Below are 22,935 nucleotides of genomic sequence, written 5' to 3'. Positions count from 1 at the left end.
AAGAAGCAAAGAAAAATGTTGGAAACAAAAGATTCAAAGAAGGGAAGACAAGGCTAAAAGGATGGTGGGACAAAGAGGTGGAAGGAGCATAGGGCACCAGGAAAAAAGAGAACAGGAAGCAGAGAGACCTGAGCAAAATGGTGACGAAGCAAGGGGAACAGTACAGACAAAAATGGCAAGAGGCATGGGACACCTATAAGAAGGAGAAAAAGAAAACACAGATACTGATGAGTGAGAAGATAGCAATATGAGAGGAGGAGCAGGCTCAGAAACTGAACGAGATGCCTCCAAGAGAAAGAGAGAAAGAGGGATGGAAAAGACTGCGGAGGAACCTGAGAGATAGAGAAACGAACCAGGAAGTGAAGCTGAGATTAGAGGGAAAAGAAACCAGCAACGATGAAGAGATAAGAACGGCAATAGAGGGATACTGGAGGAGCATAGTGCAGACCAACACTGAGGAAGACCAAACGGGAGATCCAACAATATACAGTGACAAAAAAGAAATGGGTGGTGTTACAATAGAACTGAAGGATGTGGAAAAAGCACTAAAAGGTATAAAGAATGGAAAAGCAGGCGGAGCAGATGGAGTACTCGGTGAATTTATAAAAAATGGAGGAGAAAGACTCAAACATATCCTGCATGAAATGTTCCAAATAATACTGGAGGAGGGTGAGATCCCGCAAGACTGGAAAAGAAGCAGAGTAACACTGATTCACAAATGAGGAGGGAAACCTAAGGAGGAAATAGAAAACTATAGGCCCATTTCAGTCATGAACATCATGGCAAAGATATTTGGAAAAATCTTGAATGAAAAGCTGAAAATATGGGCAGAGGAATCCAAGGCTTGGGGAGAAGAACAGAGTGGATTCAGAGAAGGAAGAGGAGGGCTGGAAAATGTGTTGGTTCTCAAGGAAATAATAAACAGAAATAAGAAGCAAAGAAAAGAGCTGTACCTGATATTTATAGACATTGAAAAGGCATATGACACAGTGGACAGAAGCAAGCTAATGAAATTGTTAAAGCACATTGGAATAGATAGCAAAGTGGCAGAGGTGATAAAGGAGATGTACAATGAAAATATGGTAAAATTCACATTGGGAAACCCCACCACGGACTGGATGGAGAACAATGTTGGAGTGAGACAGGGATGTGTGATGTCACCAACATTGTTTAACTTTTACTTAGAAGAACTTGTGAGAATCAGAAAATCAGAAAAAGGAGGAGGAGTAGGAGACAGAAAACTTGGGTGCTTAGCTTACGCAGATGACATTGTACTCATGGCAGAAGACAAGGCAGATATGGAGGAGCTACTGAGGATTACCAACGAGTATGGGAGGGAGTGGAAGATGAAATTCAGTGCCAGGAAATGTAAGGCCATAGAATTTAACAACAATGCCAATAGCGAGTGGGTCTTAGGAAACATCATGATAGAGGGAGTTGAGAAGTACACATACTTGGGATTGGAGGTCAGCAAAGATCGAGTAGGAGGAGAGAAACAAAGGAAAATAAACGAAGGAAAAGCCAGGAGGATGGTGGGCATGATCATGAACGCAGGCAGCAGGACTTTAAATAAATATGAGGTAGGCAGGAGTATGTGGAAGGGGATAGCGGTGCCATACTGCCTGTACGGGTCAGAAACAACAGAGTACAGGGAAGGAGACCTGGCAAGACTAGAAAAGGTGCAGAACACCATGGGCAGATGGGGACTGGGTGCTCCTAGATGCACAGCCGTCGAGGCCTAAAGGGGAGAAATGGGATGGAGTACATTTAAGGAGAGAATTATAAAGGGCAAGATGGGATTCATGAAGAAAATTGAAGGACTAAGTGAAGAAAGATGGGTAAAAAAGGTGATAACAGAGGACAGAACATCCTCATGGAAAAAAAAAAATAGCTAGATGGAAGAGGAGAGAAAATCTTGAAAATGAGTGGAACAGAATGAGGGTTAAGGACATCAAGAAATGCATTGCCACCAATGGCCTGGAAAAATGGCAAGCAGGAGCAGCAGAAAAGTCGACGTTAAAATGGTACAAGAGAAAACAAAAGCCTGAAAGAGAAAATTGGTACCGGGGAGACTGGGGGAGTAAGCTGCCGTTCAAGGCAAAGGTCTGGAACTCTAGAAGTAAAGGGGAGAAGCAGAGACGAGCAAGACCAAAACTGTAGCTTGTGTATAGGGGAAAAGGAAACAATAGAGCACCTGATAGTGGCCTGTGACAAGTATGAAGAGGAGAGACAAAGGCTATTGGCATCAGTAGTGGAAATTATTGGGGAAGAGGAGTGGCATAGCAGACTGGAGGAGGAAGACGGAGGAGTAAGTATCGTGTTGGGGCTATATGGCAGTAAGGAGGAAGCAGTGAAATTGATACCTCACACAAAAATTTTCTTGAAATGTTGGTGGGAAAAAAGATCTGAGCAGTGAAAGTGGAGTGAAAAGTGTAACTGTGGAAAATAGCAAAGCACATAGGCAAGTAAATCAGGAAAAGAAAAGGACAGAAAACCTAAGTTCAGGATGAAGTGCTTATGAAAGTGACGTAATACTGAAAAGAAAAGTGTGTAGAAGTGACTGACTGACTAAGACTAAGGCGCCGTTGGCTACGGCCGCGCTACGGCGCCGTATCTCTGCATTCTTTTCCCATACTCAAAACTTTTTAAGGCCGCCGTAACGGGGCCTTAGGGCGCGCGCCGCTCCAAGGCGGCCGCGTCTCAGTGGCCAATCAGGGGCAAGTTCTAGTCGGCAAATAGGAAGCGTCGACCAATCGCGGGATATAAACACTAATCAGCTGTTGTGCGAACGTGACCCGCCGCACCCAACCTCAGTCTCTCTCACGAGTCACGGGTCACGGACGATAATGGAACCTCTCTCCTCACCCCCTACCAAGAAAAGGAGGCCGAACTTTTCGGAAGAGGAGCTCTTAATGCTGATAGCAGAGGTCTCCAAAAGGAAGGCACTGTTACTTGGGCCCCTTACAAACAGTGTGACGTTAAGAGCAAAGGACCGAGCGTGGGAGACCGTTGCAGTAGAAGTAGGTGGCGTGGGGAGGGTTAAGAGAGAGAAGGGTGAGGTGAGAAAGAAGTTCAAGGACTTCAGGTCTGAGGTGAAGAAGAAGGCAGCCAAGATCAACAAGGAGAGGAAAAAAACAGGTAAGACACCTAATTGTGATATCTTTACAGCAGTAGCAATGGTTTTATTTACAAAGCATGGCAAACTAACAGATGTGTAGGCTCGATGCATTACTCTGCTGTAATTAGCATGCTTAAACTGTTAAGGGAACATGCATTTTGTGGGGTGGAGTGGAGAGTGGGGGTACTTGGATGGGCAGAGGAAAAATGGAGGGCACCATATTTACCTTACTGCTATTTGTTAATTGGTATTATTATCACAGAGGTCAGAATGATTTTGGAGTAGAAACTACTTTTTTCTGATAGATTTCAATGTGCTTATTATAAATTGGCATTTTTTCCATTGCCAAAAAAAAATCCCCCCCCCCAATGCTTTAGGTTACCTAGTTAAAGTGGGGTGCATATGCAGTGGCTGTGCGTGGCTGTGGCGCTCATGTCTGTCCCATTAGCCCTTTGAGCCTGTGGTGGGTAAGAACTCGCTACCCCGGGACACAGGGCTGGAATGGCATCCGGGATTTCCACAGTTTATCTTCCCCCGGTTTCCCCAGCTACCCATTTATCAACCAACCCGATAGGGATGGATGAACAGGTGGGTGGGTCAGCCTGCAAATTTGTAGCCAGGCGTGCTGACCACTGCACCACAGAGGGTTAGGTTAGGTTATTTTAGTTTTGGTTAGGTTAGGGGAGTCGGGATCATTTTCTTCATCGAAAAAATAAAAATAAACTTTGCCTTCTCCCGTAATTAAGGTTGTTAGGTTAGGTTTGGTTAGATAGGGAGTGGGGGCAAAGATATAAAACATTGTGATGGAAAAAATGTCAAATTTATAATAAGCACATTAAAATTTATCAGGAAAAAATATTCAACCCCAAAATCCTATTCTGACCACTGCGATAAATTTACCTCCCCTCCCCCTACCCCCTCCCCTTTATTGCTTACAGTATCTCACCCCATACTAGTCACTTCTGCTCTTCCTCCCATACTCTAATTTACCTCTTCAAAATTATTCTTCAACACCTCCCTTATCTCTTCATTTTAACTATATTTCACAAAAGCTAACTGATATATGAGTAAATATTTACCTAGAAAGGAGAAAGCTTAATTTATTGTTTACCGTTGATGAGTTTTCAGGCCCCGGCAATATTAGCTTGAACTCTTTAATTTACCTGCCACTGATAGTCTGTATTGGAGGAGTTGTTTAAAGTGCAATGGCACATGTGATAAATTCTTCCAATGTTTAATAAAGTTATTTCATCCTTGAAGGTGGTGGCTCACTGGATGTTAATGACCAGTTGAAAGCCAGCGAAGAGGCGATGTGGTCTCTCCTTGAGCTTGAGGCCATCGATGGACTCGCTAATATTGAGGATAGCGAAGAATTGTCATCAATGGGTAAGTGTGAACAAACTATACAGATATTTTACTTTCTTCCTTCAGTTAAAAAAGGCATACACAATAAACCCTATCAGTGGCTTTTCTCAGCTACTTCCCCTATTTGGGGATTAATTGAATTACAACACCAATTTGTTGTGCCAGACAACTAAGGTCATATGGTACTATGGTCAAGGGGAATTAATATGATCAGTTAATTAGGGTGGTTTGGTGGGGGATAGGCATCGGCTGAGGGTGTGAATGCTAAAGTAGGTGGAGGGTGTTTGTCTTTTGTAATCGTGCAACAAAGGTCTCCCAGCATCTGTTTTTTATGGTAGGGGTTAAACCAGGGGGATACTGATGATTTGACTGTTTGAAGTTTATTGGTGGTAAGGCTTGTCTAGAAGGACTGCCACTTATTCAATAAAAAGGAATTAGTCTGTAGCTTGGACATGAGAGTAACGGGTACGAATGGATGGGGACAGTGTAGCTGCACATGCCAGAGAGTCGGCTTGTTCATTGCCAGGGATGCCGACATGGCTTGGTACCCAGCAGAAGTAGACTGATTTCTATCGGGTTGCTAGGTGGAAAAGCCAGTCTGGGATTTCGTGAACTATGGGGTGTGTGCAAGTGGTTGATTGTAAGAGGAAAAGGGAGTTCGTTATATCGAGCTTGCACTGAGTGTGTGTGTGTGTGTGTGTATATATATATATATATATATATATATATATATATATATATATATATATATATATATATATATATATATATATATATCTAGTATATTTTTTGTACATTTTTTCTTATTTTTTTTTTTTTTTTGTTACAGCTTCAGCAACCATTGAGAATGAAGAGCCAGCACCTCCCAGAACAACTAGTGTGGCAGCATGTAAACCTCCGACGCCTCATCCCCTCGCAGGAACCTCCCCCAAGAGGGTGGCCATGGCTGAGTTGTATCCAGTATCTAGGGATGCAAACATATTCCTGGAGCCTGCTACTGGTCCTTCAGCCATCCGAGAAGTGACAGTTACATCTGTGTCCCAAGACACAAATCATGTTCCTAATGAACATGATTACCACAGGGAGGAGCTGAACTCTTCAAACAGCACTCCGAGACGAGGCCAGTCCGGTAGCCGTGGATCAACCCGTGGCCATGAGGAGACAGCAAGCCTCCAAAGAGTTATTAATGTTCAAAATAATACACAAGAGATGCTAGATAGACACCTTACAAGAATAGGTGACAACCTTACCAGAATAGGTGACCTACTAGAAAAAATAGTTCAAGGCTTGACAGGCTAGAAACTGCAATCCTGGGGCACAGATATTACCTTTATTACCTTTCTTATTAAAGTCAGTAGCTATTTTAGATCCTAAAAGTGCAATATATAGTCACACAATGCTGTGATAAGGCAGTGACAGCGTGGATGCAGGACTTATCTCCGTCCCACTGCACCACAGAGGCGCTGCTCTACTGTGATAAGAGTAAATATATTTATGATACAAATAAATGTGATATATATAAAAGCTTCTAGTTCAAATGCTATAGTTGAAAGTTTATTTTTGTTACTCTACGGGTAATTACTTTGAGGGAAGAGAGAAATAAATATTTAAAAAATCTGTATATTTAGCATTAAAATGTAAGTAACAAAATATCAAAAGTGTTCAGGATCTGTTATTAAATGAGATCATATTTATGTCACCTGCTATGTAACATAAAAGTACAAATAGAATTACCTCTTCAAATGAGATATTTATTTCAACTACTATATGCACCATAATATCACTTATTCACTGAACTGTCTACATTTAGGTGAAAAAGCCTCAACTATTTCCTCCTCACATCTTGCCCTGTGGGGTTGTGATCACCATGTATGATGTCATTGTCATTATTCATACCATCATCATTCCCAACTGGTGCGATCATTGGAATTCTTCTTCTTATGCACCTATTGTGGAGCCACATGCACGTAGCAGCTATTTTAGCACACTTCTTGGGGTCGATTGCAGCGATCCACCTGAACGGTGAAGGCAGCGAAAGCGAGACTTCAGGACACCAAAGGTTTGTTCAATGATGACCCTTGTAGTTTTGTGGCTCCTGTTGTACTGCCGCTCACCTTCAGTCATGGGGTCATGGAAGGGTGTCAGCAGGTATGGTTCAAGAGGATATCCACAGTCTCCTAACAGATGAAAATCTCTGAAGGTCCCAGCCTCAAATCTGTCTCTTAAAGGGCAATTTCTCCAAATGAAGGCATCATTTGTGGCACCAGGATACTTGACACTGAAGCTGGTAATCAGCATCTCAGCATTGCAAATGACTTGCACATTCAGAGAATGGAAACTCTTTCTATTTACATAAATATGTTCATTTTCAATAGGTGCCTTAATAGGTATGTGCGTGCAATCTATGGCACCAATTACTCTGGGGAAACCACCTATAAAACTAAATGCGGCTGCTGTTCTGTTCACATCATAGATATTGGTTGGCATTTTAATTTCCATTTTAGCCTTCTCATATAGGATGTTGGTCACACTAGAAATTATTCGACTCACACTTGGTTGAGTGAGTCCTGTGGTATCAGCGATAACATTTTGAAAAGTGCCACTTGCAAGAAAACGCAGAGTTACAAGCACCTGCGTGTGAGTGGGTATAGCATGAGCCCGTTTTGTTGCCCGTGATAACAGTGGAGACAGCTCGTCGCAGAGTCTGAGAATCTCATGCCGAGGCATCCTATAGTGCCTCAGAAGGTGCTCGTCGCTCACTTGAAGAGGGTCAAGTGGATCTCTGTATCTCCTCTCACGCCTCAGATTTCGTTCAAAGAGATGTGCTGCCAGAAGTTCCATGGCTGTGGGGTAGACACAGAATCAGTCAAAGGTCAGCGCACCACTGGAAAGGTGAAATAAAACCACCTGATAATGGATAACATAAACACGTGCATTTCTTTCGACAGGAGTAACAATTACAGATATATTTTATTAAACGACTAATTAGGTGGGGGTTGCGGGGCGCGCAGCCTCCGATAGGTTGGGGATCGAGGTGTGGCAAAGCCCCCTGACAGGTTGCTGTCACTCATATGGCTTTCACCCCCCAAAGAAAAAAAAAACATTTCCCCCCCAAACTTGTAGGCTTTAGGAAGGGAAATATGAGGAAAATGGTGTGGTGCGCATAAACTGCATATTTACCCAATCTTCAATTGTGATGGTGTCCATAAAGTATTAGTGCATAGGAACATGGCAACATACCTATCTACTAGTTCCTTACAACTCCACAAAAAAAAATGGCATTATTGCAAGAGGCAGTGGGAAGCCCCCTTACAAGTTTTCACCAAACTTCCTAGTTACTGTATTACTAAACATCTTACTGGTAGTTCATTCACTTCTTACAACTGTATAACTAGTATAACTACGTAAAACATCGTTTATATGCATTTCATACCTGTATGAAGGCTGTATGTTCCACTTGTAGCAGCGAAGGCGTGCAGGGAGAGGCGGCCGTAACTCACTTAGGGCTGCCCACACCCGCCTTAACCTGCGGCGCCGTAACTCTCCTCAAAATGGCCGCGCCAGTGTTTTGAGTATACCAGCGGAAACGCTACGGCCGGACTTACGGCGCCTTAAGCAGATACGGCGCCGTAACTTCGTTTCAGAATCCGCCCCGACCGACAACTCAACTCAACCGCTGAGTGAGAAAGCAAGCCTTAAGATATATAGAAAATGGAGACAGGAGTTGGGAGGACAAGAGGAGGTATACAACAACAACCAAGCCTCAGAAGTGCTATTCAGATGCAGGACAAACAACATGCAACTAAAAGACAGAAACAGACACCGGCAAGAGGAAACCAAGTGTGACATGTGTGAAGCTGAAAACGAAGACCTGCGACACTTTCTGCTCTGGTGCCCGGCCTATGCAGAGGAAAGAATAAAGTGCGTGAGGCTGCAACAGCCTTACGAGGAAGAAGAGGACGACACCATTGGAAAATTTTTATTTGAAAATGAACACACCGAACAAACGAAAACAACAGTACACAAGTTTTGGACAATAAGAGAAAAAAGAATGAAAGAAAAAGGAAAATAATAGACCCAGACAGTAGACACATCAGGGAGTGCCGTTACAAAGGCAAAACTCCCGACCGACTACTACTACTACTACTACTACTGCCCGGCCTGACAGGTCCACGACCCTCACTGCTTACCCTGCTGTTGCAGGACCGTCGAGGAGACCATTGGGCACCTCCTGCTGCTGCTGCAGGACCGTCGAGGAGACCATTGGGCACCTCCTGCTGCTGCACTGCCCCGCCTCCACTCCCAGCCACGACACCAACTCCCTCCTTGGACGTGGCGACCACCTTGGACCTGGCGGCGGCAGGCGTCCACCCCTCACAGCAGGAAGCAGCAGCCACCCGCCCCACCTGCGCCTTCCTCAGGAAGACGGGACAGCCTGTGAGGCCCTCACAGGACGACACCAGGGCTCATGTGAGCGACTAGTGGCCGCGGCCCATAACAACAACAACACTGCCTAACAGCCCCCTAGAACACCCCACAAGAAGAAGAAGAAAGTCCACTGCTTAACAGCCCCCTAGAACACCCCACAATAAGAAAGGGTTAAGATTCGTTTTAGGTCCGTGCCAGTATCTCATTACCTACCTTATGAAACATCAGTATCTCTTCATATATCTTTTCTACAAACCTTCAACAGTCATGGAAACGCTTTGAAAATTCAATTCAAGGACTTTTTTTTTTACTCATGAAAATATGGGATAATGTTTACGAAAGCGCGTCGCCTCCTCTGGTGCTGGCCGCGGCGAGTGTTGCGAGAAATACCTCCTCGCTGAAATAAGTCACATATACATGAGGGGGGGTCCAGGGGGGGGCGCAGTTAGTTAGTTAGTTAGTTAGTAGGTCGTAAAGTTCGGTTGTAGTTTAAATATGCTCCCCGACCCTAAGCCCTCTGCGAGCTATTTTGCGGCTGCGGCGGCTGCAGCGTCGCCGCGGCCAGCAGAGGAGGCGACGCGCTTTCGTAAACATTATCCCTTATTTTCAAGATTAAAAAAAATCCTTGAATTGGATTTTCAAAGCATTTCCATGACTGTTGAAGGTTCGTAGAAAAGATATATGAAGAGATACTGATGTTTCATAAGGTAGATTATGAGATACTGGCACGGACCTAATACGAATCTTTACCGAAGAAAGCCCACTGCCTAACAGCCCCCCAGAACACCCCAGAAGAAGAAGAAAGTCCACTACCTAACAGCCCCCTAGAACACCCCAGAAGAAGAAGAAGAAAGTCCACTGCCTAACAGCCCCCTAGAACACCCCAGAAGAAGAAGAAGAAAGTCCACTGCCTAACAGCCCCCTAGAACACCCCAGAAGAAGAAGAAGAAAGTCCACTGCCTAACAGCCCCCTAGAACACCCCAGAAGAAGAAGCATGAGCACCCTGGACAAGCAGGAGCAGACTGCTGCAGGGGGCAGGAGGGTCAGTGGTCAGCAGATGAAGCAACTTGCTGCTGGCAACTCCAGCAACAAAGGAGAGAGGAAGATTGTGTGTCTGGAGTGTGGAAAAGAATTCATTTCAAGGGAAGGCCTCAGATATCACACCCATACACATGCTGGTGTGAAGAACTATCAATGTAAGGAATGTGGGAAAAAATTCAGCCGCAAGAGTGACCTTAATAGACATACCCTTACACACACTGGTGTGAAGAACTATGAATGTAAAGAATGTGGGAAAAAATTCAGCCAGAAGAGTGCCCTTGATAAACACACCCTTACACACACTGGTGTGAAGAACTATGAATGTAAGGAATGTGGGAAAAAATTCAGCCAAAAGACTACCCTTGATAAACACACCCTTACACACACTGGTGTGAAGAACTATGAATGTAAGGAATGTGGAAAAAAATTCATCCAGAAGAGTAACCTTGATACACACACCCTTACACACACTGGTGTGAAGAATTATGAATGTAAGGAATGTGGGAAAAAATTCATCCATAAGAGTCACCTTGATACACACACCCTTACACACACTGGTGTGAAGAACTATGAATGTAAGGAATGTGGGAAAACATTCAGCCGGAAGAGTCACCTTGATACACACACCCTTACACACACTGCTGTGAAGAAATATGAATGTAAGGAATGTGGAAAAAAATTCAGCCAGAAGAGTGACCTTGATAGACACACCCTTACACACACTGGTGTGAAGAACTATGAATGTAAGGAATGTGGGAAAACATTCAGCCGGAAGAGTCACCTTGATATACACACCCTTACACACACTGGTGTGAAGAGTCATGAGTGTGAAGAGTGCGGGAAGAGGTTCAGTGTGAAGCAGGCACTCAATCGACACGTTTTCAGGCACTATGGCCTTAGAGAGTTCAAGTGTGATGTTTGTGGAAAGCTCTTTAAGACAAGGGGTGACATTGCCAGGCACATGAAGATCCACTTCTGAAGTGTGTCTGCCTACACAGTAGTTATAGTGATCAGGGTGTTAGCAGCAGCTGAGCCTGATAGGGAAAGGGAAGTGAAGGAGAGGTAAAAGTGATCTTGTAAGACAAGGAAGAAAGAAGGCTTGCCTGTGAATTGATAAAAGGAGAGGAGCCACAGCAAGAAGAGGAAGGGAAATACTGATGGCTGACTTTCCACAGCTGTGGCAGCTGCACCTGGGCCTGGAGCCTGGTTGAGTCTCACAGCTACAGTGAATTACTTACTCCTCTGTGAGGTGAGGGGCAAGAGAATGTCACCTAACACTAAAATAGCTGGAACATGTATTTATAAACCATTGCTGCAGCAAAAGAATCAATGCCTTACAGTGGTGTGCCTCACCCAAGAGTACCACTGATGCAAGTGATAATAGGCGCACTTAACATCACCAAATGTGGGGTACAAACTTGGCGGAGGTACTATTTTATGCCGCCATAAGGCAATAGTGGGCTAAGGAATAGCCTCTCCAGATATTTTGTATTTATTTATTAATGATCCACAAGACATCCTAGAGTTAAGTCAAAGTATGTGCTTATCTTTGTATTTGTATTTCTGTGGGGTCTGATTCACTTAATTGAGTGAAATTCTATTGTGATACATTTTGGATCCTTCTTTTCTTGTATTTAATTCTTACTTTTTTATTTAATTTGCATTAACTTGTATTAAAACAACTCTTTTATCACTCATTAATTACTCCATAAATGATCTCACCGTCTCGTATCCCTGGTAGCGTGATCCGGCTTAAGGGGAGCGTCTGGGGGGGTATTTTTGATGAATATTTTTAATTCCTCGAAATTCACTTTATGGGCTCATCATACCAGGGATACAATGGGGTGTCACGTGGCGAGGTTAGTTTTTTAAAATTTAAATCCTCGCGCGGTCTGGCGGCCCTTTAAATATCTGGTAGTGTTGCCATACAGAGCCATACGCGCCAAAATATGCATACATGAATCAGTGCTTTTATGTCCGTAATTTTTGCAATAGAGGATATTTTTTTACACAGGGTTAGAGTTACATTGACATTCATTACCAATACATTGTCATCGGAGAGCAGAATTGATGGGCGATCGATAAATTTAGTTTTCCTTCGTTTTCTCAAAACAGGGTCACACGCGCATTTATTTGATATTTCTAAGTTATTTATGGACCTAGCACAAACATAAAGATAGCGTTGGAAAGAGAAAAAAATTAGCTATAAATGCTAGTGATCAGAATCTGGATAAACATCATCAAAATTTTTATATAAATTTTCTAAGTTTAAACTTTGAAGAAAAAAAAAAAAAAAAAAAAAAATGGAAAAGTAATCTCTAGGAATACACTTATTTTGTATGCCCGTTCCAGTGGTGTTTTTATTTTTGAGCTATCTAAACTCTAAATATGCTTTTTTTCAATTTCAAAATTTTGAAATTTTTGAAAAAAAATTCATAAAATTTTTTTTTTCAACAAATCTTCACCAAAACTGTACATGATGTTCCTACTCAAGGTACACATCACCTGTGAGAAAATGGTGATCCTCTGATAATATCTTAGAACATGGCAGACGCTCCCCTTAAGTTGTTATTGGAGATTGGTGTTCGGGGATAAACAGGAGAAAAAGAATATATACATTTATTTAAAATTAAATGAAAGTAATTGCCTTACGCAATATTCTATGCTCAGACGATCATAACACTGGCATATTCAGCAATGGATACAACATATGACAAATGACATGTCCTAAACATGATACTACAATATGTGCTCAGTTGTTGCCAATAATAATAACACTCGTCATTCCACAAGCAGTGGTTTGTTTCTCTGCTTACATCACAATATTTAAGTACTCTCCTCACATCCTAATAACACATTCCTATAGTATAATCTACTACAATTTCACGGAAGCACCAAATTATACCACACCCAGTGGTTTCTACCTTTGCTTTACATCGCAATAAAATAATCACAATCCTGTCCCACTCACAATCCTACTACACATCTCCTACATTATAATCTCCAGGACAATACAGTCGGTTTCTCTTAGATTCTCGAATTTCTACTCACAATTAAGATCACAACAGCCATTCTCAGCTGAGTGAGTAGCAGTACTGCTTGAAGCTAGTGCAAGGCTTGGTCTGCTCATACCACTGTTGTCTAGGTCACACTTTTCCTTGCTTGAGGCGGAACTACATCCTTGCCACGCCTTCATTTCCTACATAACCAGTAGCCAATACTTCCTGTCAACAACCATTGGCTCACTCATTATGTTGTATTGTCTAGTGGATGTGTTGGGAGTGAGCGAAACACATATTCGAGGAACTGGTGTGAGTGATGGTAGAGAGGGTACGTGGGAGGGTGTGCCTGGGGGGGTTGTATGGACGGGGATAGAAGAGAAGTATAGAGGCAGGAGTAAGGAAGGATGTGCTATTGTGATGTCTGAAAGAGTGTGGAATGGTGTGACTGATTATGGTCGGAAGGGATCAAGAATTGTGTGGGTGAAAGGTATTTCCCTTCCTCTTCTTGCTGTGGCTCCTCTCCTTTTATCACTTCACAGGCAAGCCTTCTTTCTTCCGTGTCTTACAAGATCACTTTTACCTATCCTTCACTTCCCTTTCCCTATCAGGCTCAGCTGCTGCTAACACCCTGGTCACTATAACTACTGCAGGCAGACACACTTCAGAAGTGGGTCTTCATGTGCCTGGCAATGTCTTTCTTTGTCTTAAAGAGCTTTCCACAAACATCACACTTGAACTCTCTAAGGCCATAGTGCCTGAAGACATGTTGATCGAGTGTTGACTTCAAACTGAACCTCTTCCCGCACTCTTCACACTCATGACTTTTTACACCAGTGTGTGTAAGGGTGTGTGTATCAAGGTGACTGTTCCGGATGAATTTTTTCCCACATTCCTTACATTCATAGTTCTTCACACCAGTGTGTGTAAGGGTGTGTCTATCAAGGTGACCCTTCTGGGTGAATTGTTTCCCACATTCATTACATTCATAGTTCTTCACACCAGTGTGTATAAGGGCGTGTGTATGAAGGTAACTCTTCCGGGTGAATTGTTTCCCACATTCCTTACATTCATAGTTTTTCACACCAGTGTGTGTAAGGGTGTGTCTATTAAGGTGACCCTTCTGGGTGAATTGTTTCCCACATTCCTTACATTCATAGTTCTTCACACCAATGTGTGTAAGGGTGTGTCTATCAAGGGTACCCTTCCGGGTGAATTTTTTCCAACATTCCTTACATTCATAGTTCTTCGCACCAGTGTGTGTAACGGTGTGTCTATCAAGGTCATTCTTCCGGCTGAATTGTTTCCCACATTCCTTACATTCATGGTTCTTCACACCAGCGTGTGCAATGGTGTGATATCTGAGGCTCTCTCCTTTGTTGCTGGAGTTGCCAGCAGCAAGTTGCTTCACCTGATGACCTCTGACCCTCCTGCCTCCTGCAGCAGTCTGCTCCTGCTTGTCCGGGGTACTCATGCTTCTTCTCCTGGAGTGTTTCAGGGGGCCAGTTAGGCTATGGGACCACGGCCTCCTGAGCCCTGTCAGTGTTAAATGCTGGAGGCTGTTGTTAGTGTGTCGTTCTGTCACCAGGGTGGGGATCCTGTCAGGCTGACCGGGACTTCTACAGGAAGGTCTGTGTACACTTGAGGGCTTGAAAGGCAGTGTTGGGGCTGAGGGTGTCGCAGGCCAGCAGGGCCCATACTTATAAAGCTAACACTTCGTCCCAGGCTCGTCTTAAGAGCCCAAACCGGCCCTGTGGAGCCCTATATCCTGGGTGTTAATCTGAGACGCGGCGCGAGTAGCTGAAGTTGGTCCGGAGCAGGCTTAATTCCTGGGTCTTTGTCTGAGGCATCAACCTTCAAATGTAAACATTGCCGGGTGTTGCCAAACAGCCAGCATGCCTCATCAAATCGTTTTACATTCAAACGCTCACTATAGTCTTACAAAACCCAATTACAATGGATATGATGTACTTCTATTCAATACTTTCACCATGTTAAGGTATTCTTACCCATTAATTTTCATTTGAGATGACTGATCTCGCCGTTGTTGGCAACTTTACTTTCCCCACTACCCGTGGTGGCTGGAGCCCCAGCTGGGGTGCACACTCACCTCTGAGACGAAACATAAGTCAAACGCCTAATTTCTTTATAAGTATGGGCCCAGGTCCCCAGCGTTGGCCCGTGGGTGTGGAGCCTGGCCAGGGATGCTGTGAGGCCGGTGCAGAGGGAGTGGACTTCCCGGCGGCGGTGGTGGAGGTGTTGTCCTGGCAGTGTTGGGGCTGAGGGTGTCACTGGCCAGCAGGTCCCCAGTGCTGGCCCGTGGGTGTGGAGCCTGGCCAGGGGCGGAATCCACGAAACTCAGAGCAAGTTACTTGGAGTAAACCCGGTATTATTCTAGTGTTTGCTCATACTCATCCCTCACAACCAAACTTGGCTAGGAGGCCATTGAGACTTCGGGGAATGCGGTGGTAAACATGAAATGCGTCGCAAATACATAGTTTTTGAGTTATGGGGGGTTGAAAAATACCCTAAATGTAGGGAAATTTATTACAATTACTCAGATGTAGGGAAATTTCATACATTCCGGGTTTTTCTCAACGTACAGAAACCACACAATTTCACTCATTCTCCATACCAAAGGGGGGTTCGAGGGGGGCGAAACCCCCCGTTACAGTATTAAGGTCATAATGAAGCATCTAAACAGTAAGTAGGTAATTTACATCAAAGGAAACTTGCAACCGTCATATATAACTATGTATATTCGCTTACTAGTAGCACGTACAAATGTGTGAAGCAGGTTTGGTATCACATACGAACGTGTGAAGCAGGTTACTTGTGTTCAATGTCCCTCAGTTAGCTGTTAGATCGTAAAGTTCGGTTGGGTACTTTAAGAGGGGGAGGTCCAGGGGGGGGCACAGCCCCCCCTTGGTTAGCAGGGGGTTGAAGGGGGGCAAAGCAAAGCAAAGCAGGTCGTTAAGTTCGGTTGGAGTAGTTTAAATATGCTCCCCCACCCAAATACCCCGACTTCCCACAGGTTCCCCAAGATCGTTGGGGGAAGGGGATTAATTCAGCTTCTTTACTTTTAAGTACTTCCGCCTTCATATTATGGTTGAGGGACATGTATTTTGTTTTTAACTAAGATATATGGAGACATATTATCATATTCTGGAGGCGCGGAGTCAGTATCCACAATCACCTTGTATACTGGGAATACGAACCCGTGAAGCACATTCAAAATGCGGTGAGTAAGGATTCACATGTTCAAACAGCTCGGGCAGGAGGTTCAAGAGCCTTCACTTGCTCTAGAACCCGCAGTACCGTTTAAGGCGTGGCGTTGGACGGATCACGGCTAGCCGGTGGTTTTGCTCGTATCAGTGATAAACAATGAAGATACACCGTATTTGGTGCCACAGACTCTACTTGGAGGACAGAAACCTTGCGATGAGGTGACAACCTACTAGAAAGAGAGGGCATGAGTGTGGTGTAGGCAGTTTATGTGAGCGCAGATGGCCTCCGGCGCCACGCCAGATGGTGAGGTGAGCATCGTATGGGGGGTTCACTACGCTTCTCTCCCAAAACAAGCTTGGGGATCTAGTGAATGCGTGGTTTCCGTATGGAAAACACTAAATTCATCGCAAACGCTCATTAAAGTGGTGGTGGGAGATAAATCCCTAAATTTAGGGAATTACCCTATATCTAGGGAGTTTTTAACCCCCACACTAAAAAAACATACGCGATTGCGACGGATTTTGTGTCCCCCACCCGAAACCCCGTGTTCCCACCAGGTCCCCAGATTTGTATTGGGGGAGGGGGGAGTATGGGCAAACACTAGAATTTTACCGTAAACCCTTACTCCGGTGTAATTTACGCCGCCACTACTCCGTGAGTTGTTTGCGATCCACAGACACCGGCGTAAGTCTCTTCTTCCTCTTCTTGAGTTGAGTTGAGTTGTTGTTGTTGTTGCTGTTGTTGTTGTTTAGGGCCGCGGCGATTTAGTCGCTCACATGAGCCTTGGTGTCGTCCTGTGAGGGCTTCACAGGCGCGTCAGCTGCCCCGTTTTCCTGAGGAAGGCGCAGGTGAGGCGGAGGACAGCTTCCTGTCGTGAGGGGTGGACGCCTGCCGCCGCCAGCAGTGTGGGCAGGTCAAAGGTGGGCACGTCCAGGGCGCGGAGTTGGTGTCGGAGCAGCACTCGCTGGGAGTGGTGGCGGGGGCAGTGCAGCAGCAGGTGCTCAATGGTGTCCTCAGCGGTCCTGCACCAGGGGCAGTGAGGGTCGGGGACCAGGTGGAGGTGAGCGCCGAGGCGTGTGTGGCCCAGGCGGAGGCGGTGGAGGTGAGCAGCGCCGAGGCGTGTGTGGCCCAGGTGGAGGCGGTGGAGGTGAGGAATACAGTGGCCCAGGCGGTAGGGGTGGGCAGGTACCAGCTATACGGTACAGTACCGGTACCTAGGGATGGGCAAGTACCGTTAATTTGAGTACCGGTAGTACCGGTACCGAAAACTCAGGTACCGTTAGTACCGGTACCCGAAGGAGTATTTTTTTTTTTTTTATCAATGACTTCTGATGAAATTCCTAAATAAATTTCCTGTAAAGAAAACTCTCTCTCTCTCTCTGAATGAAGTGAATATTTATTTTTTCGATAAAAAAATAGCATGTATAGTTATTATGGATGTACTCGATCATAGTCTAATAACAATAACAATATTTATTAGCAACCTAAAAATGAATCGGACATGAAGAATTATCAATAAATCCAATAAATAAATCCGAGCAATCTGGTACCGGTACCGTACCGTTTAGCTGGTACCGTTAGTACCGGTACTGGTACCGGTACCTGCCCACCCCTACCGTCGACTGCAGGGCTCTCAGTTTTAGAGAAATTTCTTCAGATTGAGAAATTTGAGGCTATTTCAGGCTTTTTGAAGAAATTTTTAGAGATAAAGGCATTTCAGAGAAAATCTAGAGAAATCTGATGATGACTGCCTAAAAAAATCGAGAATTTTTATGAATTCTAGAGAAATTTTAACAATTTTTGTCGTAAAAAAAATCAAGAGAATAAACCTTGTTTAAATATGCGCGCGCTCTGCCTTTGCACAGTTTATAGAAGCGTGAGGGACATGAGCCAATCAGAACTCAGGGATAACCAGGCTAAGGTGCTCCTATTGGATGACTGGGTGGTGCCACTGGTGACCGGAGGTTCTGAGAGGCTGAGGGGAGTCAAGGACTGCTGGAGCTGCCGGACACAAGCAGTGCTGCCAGGTGCAGGGTAATTACCCTGTTATAGGGTAATTCAAACCCACACACGGTAATTCTAAAAATAATTTTCAAGAGTAAACAGGGTAATTCTAACAACAGAATTATCAAGAAAAAGCTTAATGTCGATTTTATAAAGAGTAAACAAGGAAATTTGGAGGAAAACAGGGTAATTCTAAAGGTGATGCTAGGGAAATTTTGCCAAGCAGACCTGGCAGCACTGGACACAAGAAGTTATTTCTCTTCCGCCGCGGAGTGTTTGTGCGGATGTCGGGTCTGTATTTTCGCGGTTATCATGGGGAAATACGAGTCTTAGCGTTGTATTGTATATATTAGCATGAACAATCTAGGAATAAGTGGAATCAATAACCTAATCAATTAGTTTTTTTTCTTCTTTAACAAAAAAATAATTATATACTTGAATGAGTACAAAGTCCCACAGGATATGGATATTATTTTGTTATTTTTTTTACATCACTATCCCAGTTTTGCAAAATAATCAGTTTGTTCCATTGAAATTCTGCATGTTAGGAATATTGAGATTGCTACCAAAGTGTACAATATAAAAAATAATGTTCAATGCAAAATAAATTACTTGGTTATTGCATAATGTGATCAGCGTGATGAACATTCTAGGCGTAAAGAGGGTGAATAACTTAGTCAATTAGGTTTTTCCTTTAATTATACACTTGAATGAGTATCAAGTCTCAAAGGATATATATATCACTATCCCAGCTTTGCAAAAATAATCACTTAGGCATTTCCATTGAAACTATACTACTTACATGTTATTTATGAGTAGGTATATTGCAGTATTGAGGTTGTTACCAAAATGTAAAATAAAATGTTGAATGCAAAATACATTACTTGATAACTGAATATTCTGATTAGTGTGATGAACATTGCAGGCGTACAGAGGGTGAATAGCTATAGTCAATTATGTTTTTTCTTTTCTTACAAACGTAAGGAGTAATATTTACGAGTATACGCTTGAATGAGTACAAAGTCCTAAAAGGATATAGATGTATTTAGTTAAGTTTATATATATTTATATATATATATATATATATATATATATATATATATATATATATATATATATATATATATATATATATATATATATATATATATATATATATATATCGCTGTCCCAGCATTGAACACTAATCAGTTATTTTTTCCCGTTGAAACTGTAGGTTGCATGTTATGAGTGAGTATATTGCAGTATTGAGATTGCTACCAAAGCGTAAAATATGATGTTGAATGCAAAATAATCTTGCAGATTACAATACAGTTGTGAGGATTTTGCTTTTGGCACAAGTGCCTTATTGTTGATGAATGATTCATTAGTTCATGATTAAAACTGTTGACTTATGTAAGGCAGGTTTTATTGATCCTGTAGGTTTTGAGCGGTTTGAAAGCAAGTCCTGTGAATTTAGTGGGAGAGTTTTGCATTAAGAGCTTGAGGTTAAGTCCAGGTCATTACACAGTATTATGTTATTGTGCAGTAGTTTGAATTTTAAGCAAATGTAATCGTTTATGTTCGATTTGTTATCTGAAGAAATTTTATACGATATAGAGAAATTATTTCTACTATCTGAAGAAATTTCGTGAACAAAAACTGAGAGCCCTGCCGTCGAGATCATTGGGCACCTCCTGCTCCTGCAGGACCGTCGAGGAGATCATTGGGCACTCCAAACCTCACCACACCTGTGCCTCCTCAGCACACCGGGCCTGGCCACAAGATACGACCCCCACACTGGGGCAGCCTCGGTCCTAGATCTGTACCTAGGAGACGCAGCCCTCGATACCCCTGTCTTCACAACCGGACCGTACATGGGAAGTGACCACCTTCCCATCATGGCCTCTTTCCCGCAGACCGCTCCCAGACCCCATCTAGGCTGCTTACCCATGTGGAAATTAACAGCAGCAGCTTGGCCAAAATTCTAGGCAGCCCTGAAAAGCACCCCAAATCTCTCCACCCGACCAATTGGGGAAGCAACACAAGCCCTCCAAGAGACACTGGAGGCAGCAGGGCAGGCAGCCCTCCACCTCATCACCCGCCGCCGCCCTGGGAAGGCTTGGTGGAACGACGACTGCCACCAGGCGGTACAAACCCGGCGCAGAGCCTGGAACCAGTGACGCAGAACACCAATGCCACAAGCAGGCCAAGAGTACCGCCGCCTTGACACCATCTGCGCCAAGACCATCCTTCAGGCAAAGAGCCAGGCATGGGGAGCCCACTGCTCCTCCCTCTCTTTCTCTTCTTCCACCAAGAGAACATGGGACTTCCTACATGCCATGGAAGGCAGAAAAGGGCAACAACCACTCCCCATCACTGATCACTCTCAACCCCAGCTGGACGACCAGCAAAAGGCTGAGGTACTGGCTACCCATTACAAGGCCAAAATAGGAGTGGCTCCTACACTCCAACCACCCCAGGATCTCCATACCTCCATCAACACAGCCATGCAAACCCCAGGCGTCCCAGAGCTCACACAGCCCTTCACCATGGCGGAGACAACCCGAGCGAGGGACTCTACGTTCCGGGAAAGCCCCAGGCCATGACCGTATTCCATACGAGTTCCTCCAGCATCTCCCCCCAAACATCCAAGTGGACCTCCTTAACATCTTCAACACCAGCTGGCAAACAGGGGAGTTCCCACCTGGTTGGAAACGGTCCATCCTGATACCCGTCCCAAAGCCCGGCAAGGACCCAACACTCCCATCATCTTACAGGCCAATCGCACTTCTCTCTTGCGTTGGCAAAATGATGGAGCGTATGGTAGCTACCCGACTATCCTGGTGGGTGGAGGAGAAGCGTTTGATGAGGGAGGAGCAGTGCGGCTTCCGCCCCCACCAAAGCACCCTTGACATCCTGGCACAGATGGAACACCACATCTGTGACACCTACTGCCAGCACCAGGTCATGCCAGCCCTCTTTGTAGATCTAGAGGGGGCCTTTGACACTGCATCACATGAGGGAATCACTTATAAGCTGGCTGGCATGGGGGTCACTGGCACCACCCTCACCTGGGTCAAAGATTTCTTCTCCAGTCGCTCATTTCAGGTGGCGGTGGGAGCCTCCATGTCAACACCGCACCCCATACAAAGAGGAGTGCCACAGGGCTCCATCCTCAGCCCCCTCTTTTTTAACATCCTCATGACGGACCTCCAGATCCCTCACCATTCACACCTTCTCCTTTATGCTGATATCACTATCATCAGCAGGGCAGCGACACTGGCAGAGTCTCAACAACATCTTCAGGAGGCTGCAGCAGCACTTGAGGGCTGGATGACCACCTGGGGCCTTACCATTAGCCCCCCAAAAAGCGCCCTCATGTGCTTCACCTTGAAGTGACTGCCAGCACCACCTACAGTGTCCCTTAAAGGCACACCTGTCCCCTACATCCGGACACACACCCTCCTGGGGCTGAGAATGGAGGGACCTCGCCTAACCTGGGCCAGTCAGGTGGCACACCTGAGCACCTCCTGCAATAAACAACTAGACATAATGAAAAGGATTACCGGCACTAGATGGGGGGCTGACCGGGACCTGCTCCTGAATTACTACAAAACCACTATTAGAGCAAGAATAATGTATGGCAGCAGCATATATGGGGCAGCAGCTCCCTCTACCCTTTCCAAACTGGATACAACCCAGAATGCTGCCCTGAGGATAGCAATGGGGGCAATGCGGTCCTCCCCTGTTGTCTCCCTCCATGCAGAGAGTGGCATCCCCCCTCTAGCTACCCACAGAAAGGAGGTGCTATGCCATCATTACCACCACATCAGGAGCCTGCCACCCACCCACCCTCTCTCCAAGCAGCACAGCACCTCAGGGGTGGACCAGCATGCTCCAGTCTGGCTCCCTGGAGCCCACCAACCCCTTCTAGTAAGGGCACTATTGGCACACCTCACCCTCCACCTCACTCCACCACCACCACAACCTATCAGGCCACACTCCCCCATCCCACCCTGGCTGGACATATCCCACATGGTGTCCCTGCACATCCCTGGTCTCCCTCCTAAACCATCCTCCAGCATTGTGGCGGCCACACACTTCCTCCAACTCGACAGGTCCCTCTACCACCACCACCTCAAGATCTACACGGATGGCTCCCACTCCCCATCGCCACTCTCCACGGTGTCAGCCATCTACGACCCCAGCACTAGCACCTGCAGGAAGTGGAGACCCCCCAGAGACCGACGTCCTGACGGCCGAGCTCTATGCCCAGCACCAGGCCGTTGCATACCTCCACACCACCCATGCCAGGGGCAAGGCGGTCATCTATACAGACTCTCTCCCATCACTCCACCTCCTCCTCTCCCACCACTCAACATCCTCAATGGCCCTGGCCCACACCGTCCAGTGAGCTCTCCTCCTTACATCTGAGGGGTGGGAGGTAACCCTGCAGTGGGTGCCCTCGCACTCAGGCATAAAGGGCAACGACATAACAGACGCCGCCGCCAAGATGCCCCTGGCGGACGTAAACATCACGCTGCTCCCCCTGCCACTCTCAACGGCCAAACGCCTTATTTCCCACACCTGCCGCGCCTCCTGGGACGACACGCTCGCCATCGGAGAATTCCTTAAGTTTGGAGATGTAGTCAAGAAGGTTATTTTTAATATCTGCAAGGAGGTTCTGGAGGAAGGGGAGGTACCACAGGACTGGAAAAAGAGCAGGGTAACTCTGATACATAAAGGAGGGGGAAAGGATAAAGCAGAGA

At 45.2% G+C, this 22,935-nt stretch overlaps 3 protein-coding genes across 6 annotated transcripts in view; all 3 read left to right on the top strand.

Moving 5' to 3' along the window:
* Positions 1–22,935, top strand: part of LOC126984642 (delta-1-pyrroline-5-carboxylate dehydrogenase, mitochondrial-like) — a 145,125-nt gene that overhangs the window by 102,714 nt on the left and 19,476 nt on the right. The gene's annotated exons all lie outside the window — the stretch shown is intronic.
* LOC126984645 (myb/SANT-like DNA-binding domain-containing protein 4) lies at positions 2,593–6,004 on the top strand. The gene is made up of 3 exons (XM_050838509.1): positions 2,593–3,138; positions 4,379–4,504; positions 5,313–6,004. Exons 1-3 carry the CDS (start codon positions 2,847–2,849, stop codon positions 5,780–5,782), a joined length of 888 nt encoding a protein of 295 aa, XP_050694466.1. The 5' UTR covers positions 2,593–2,846; the 3' UTR covers positions 5,783–6,004.
* On the top strand, positions 9,686–12,264 carry LOC126984643 (zinc finger protein OZF-like). Its single transcript, XM_050838507.1, has one exon. The coding sequence runs from the start codon at positions 9,907–9,909 to the stop codon at positions 10,930–10,932; it is 1,026 nt and encodes a 341-aa protein (XP_050694464.1). The 5' UTR covers positions 9,686–9,906; the 3' UTR covers positions 10,933–12,264.

The sequence above is a fragment of the Eriocheir sinensis genome, chromosome 57 (assembly GCF_024679095.1).
Source record: "Eriocheir sinensis breed Jianghai 21 chromosome 57, ASM2467909v1, whole genome shotgun sequence".
NCBI classification, from domain to species: Eukaryota; Metazoa; Arthropoda; class Malacostraca; order Decapoda; family Varunidae; genus Eriocheir; species Eriocheir sinensis.
Note: the sequence above shows the minus strand (reverse complement) of the source record. Positions and strands in the feature narration are given on the sequence as shown.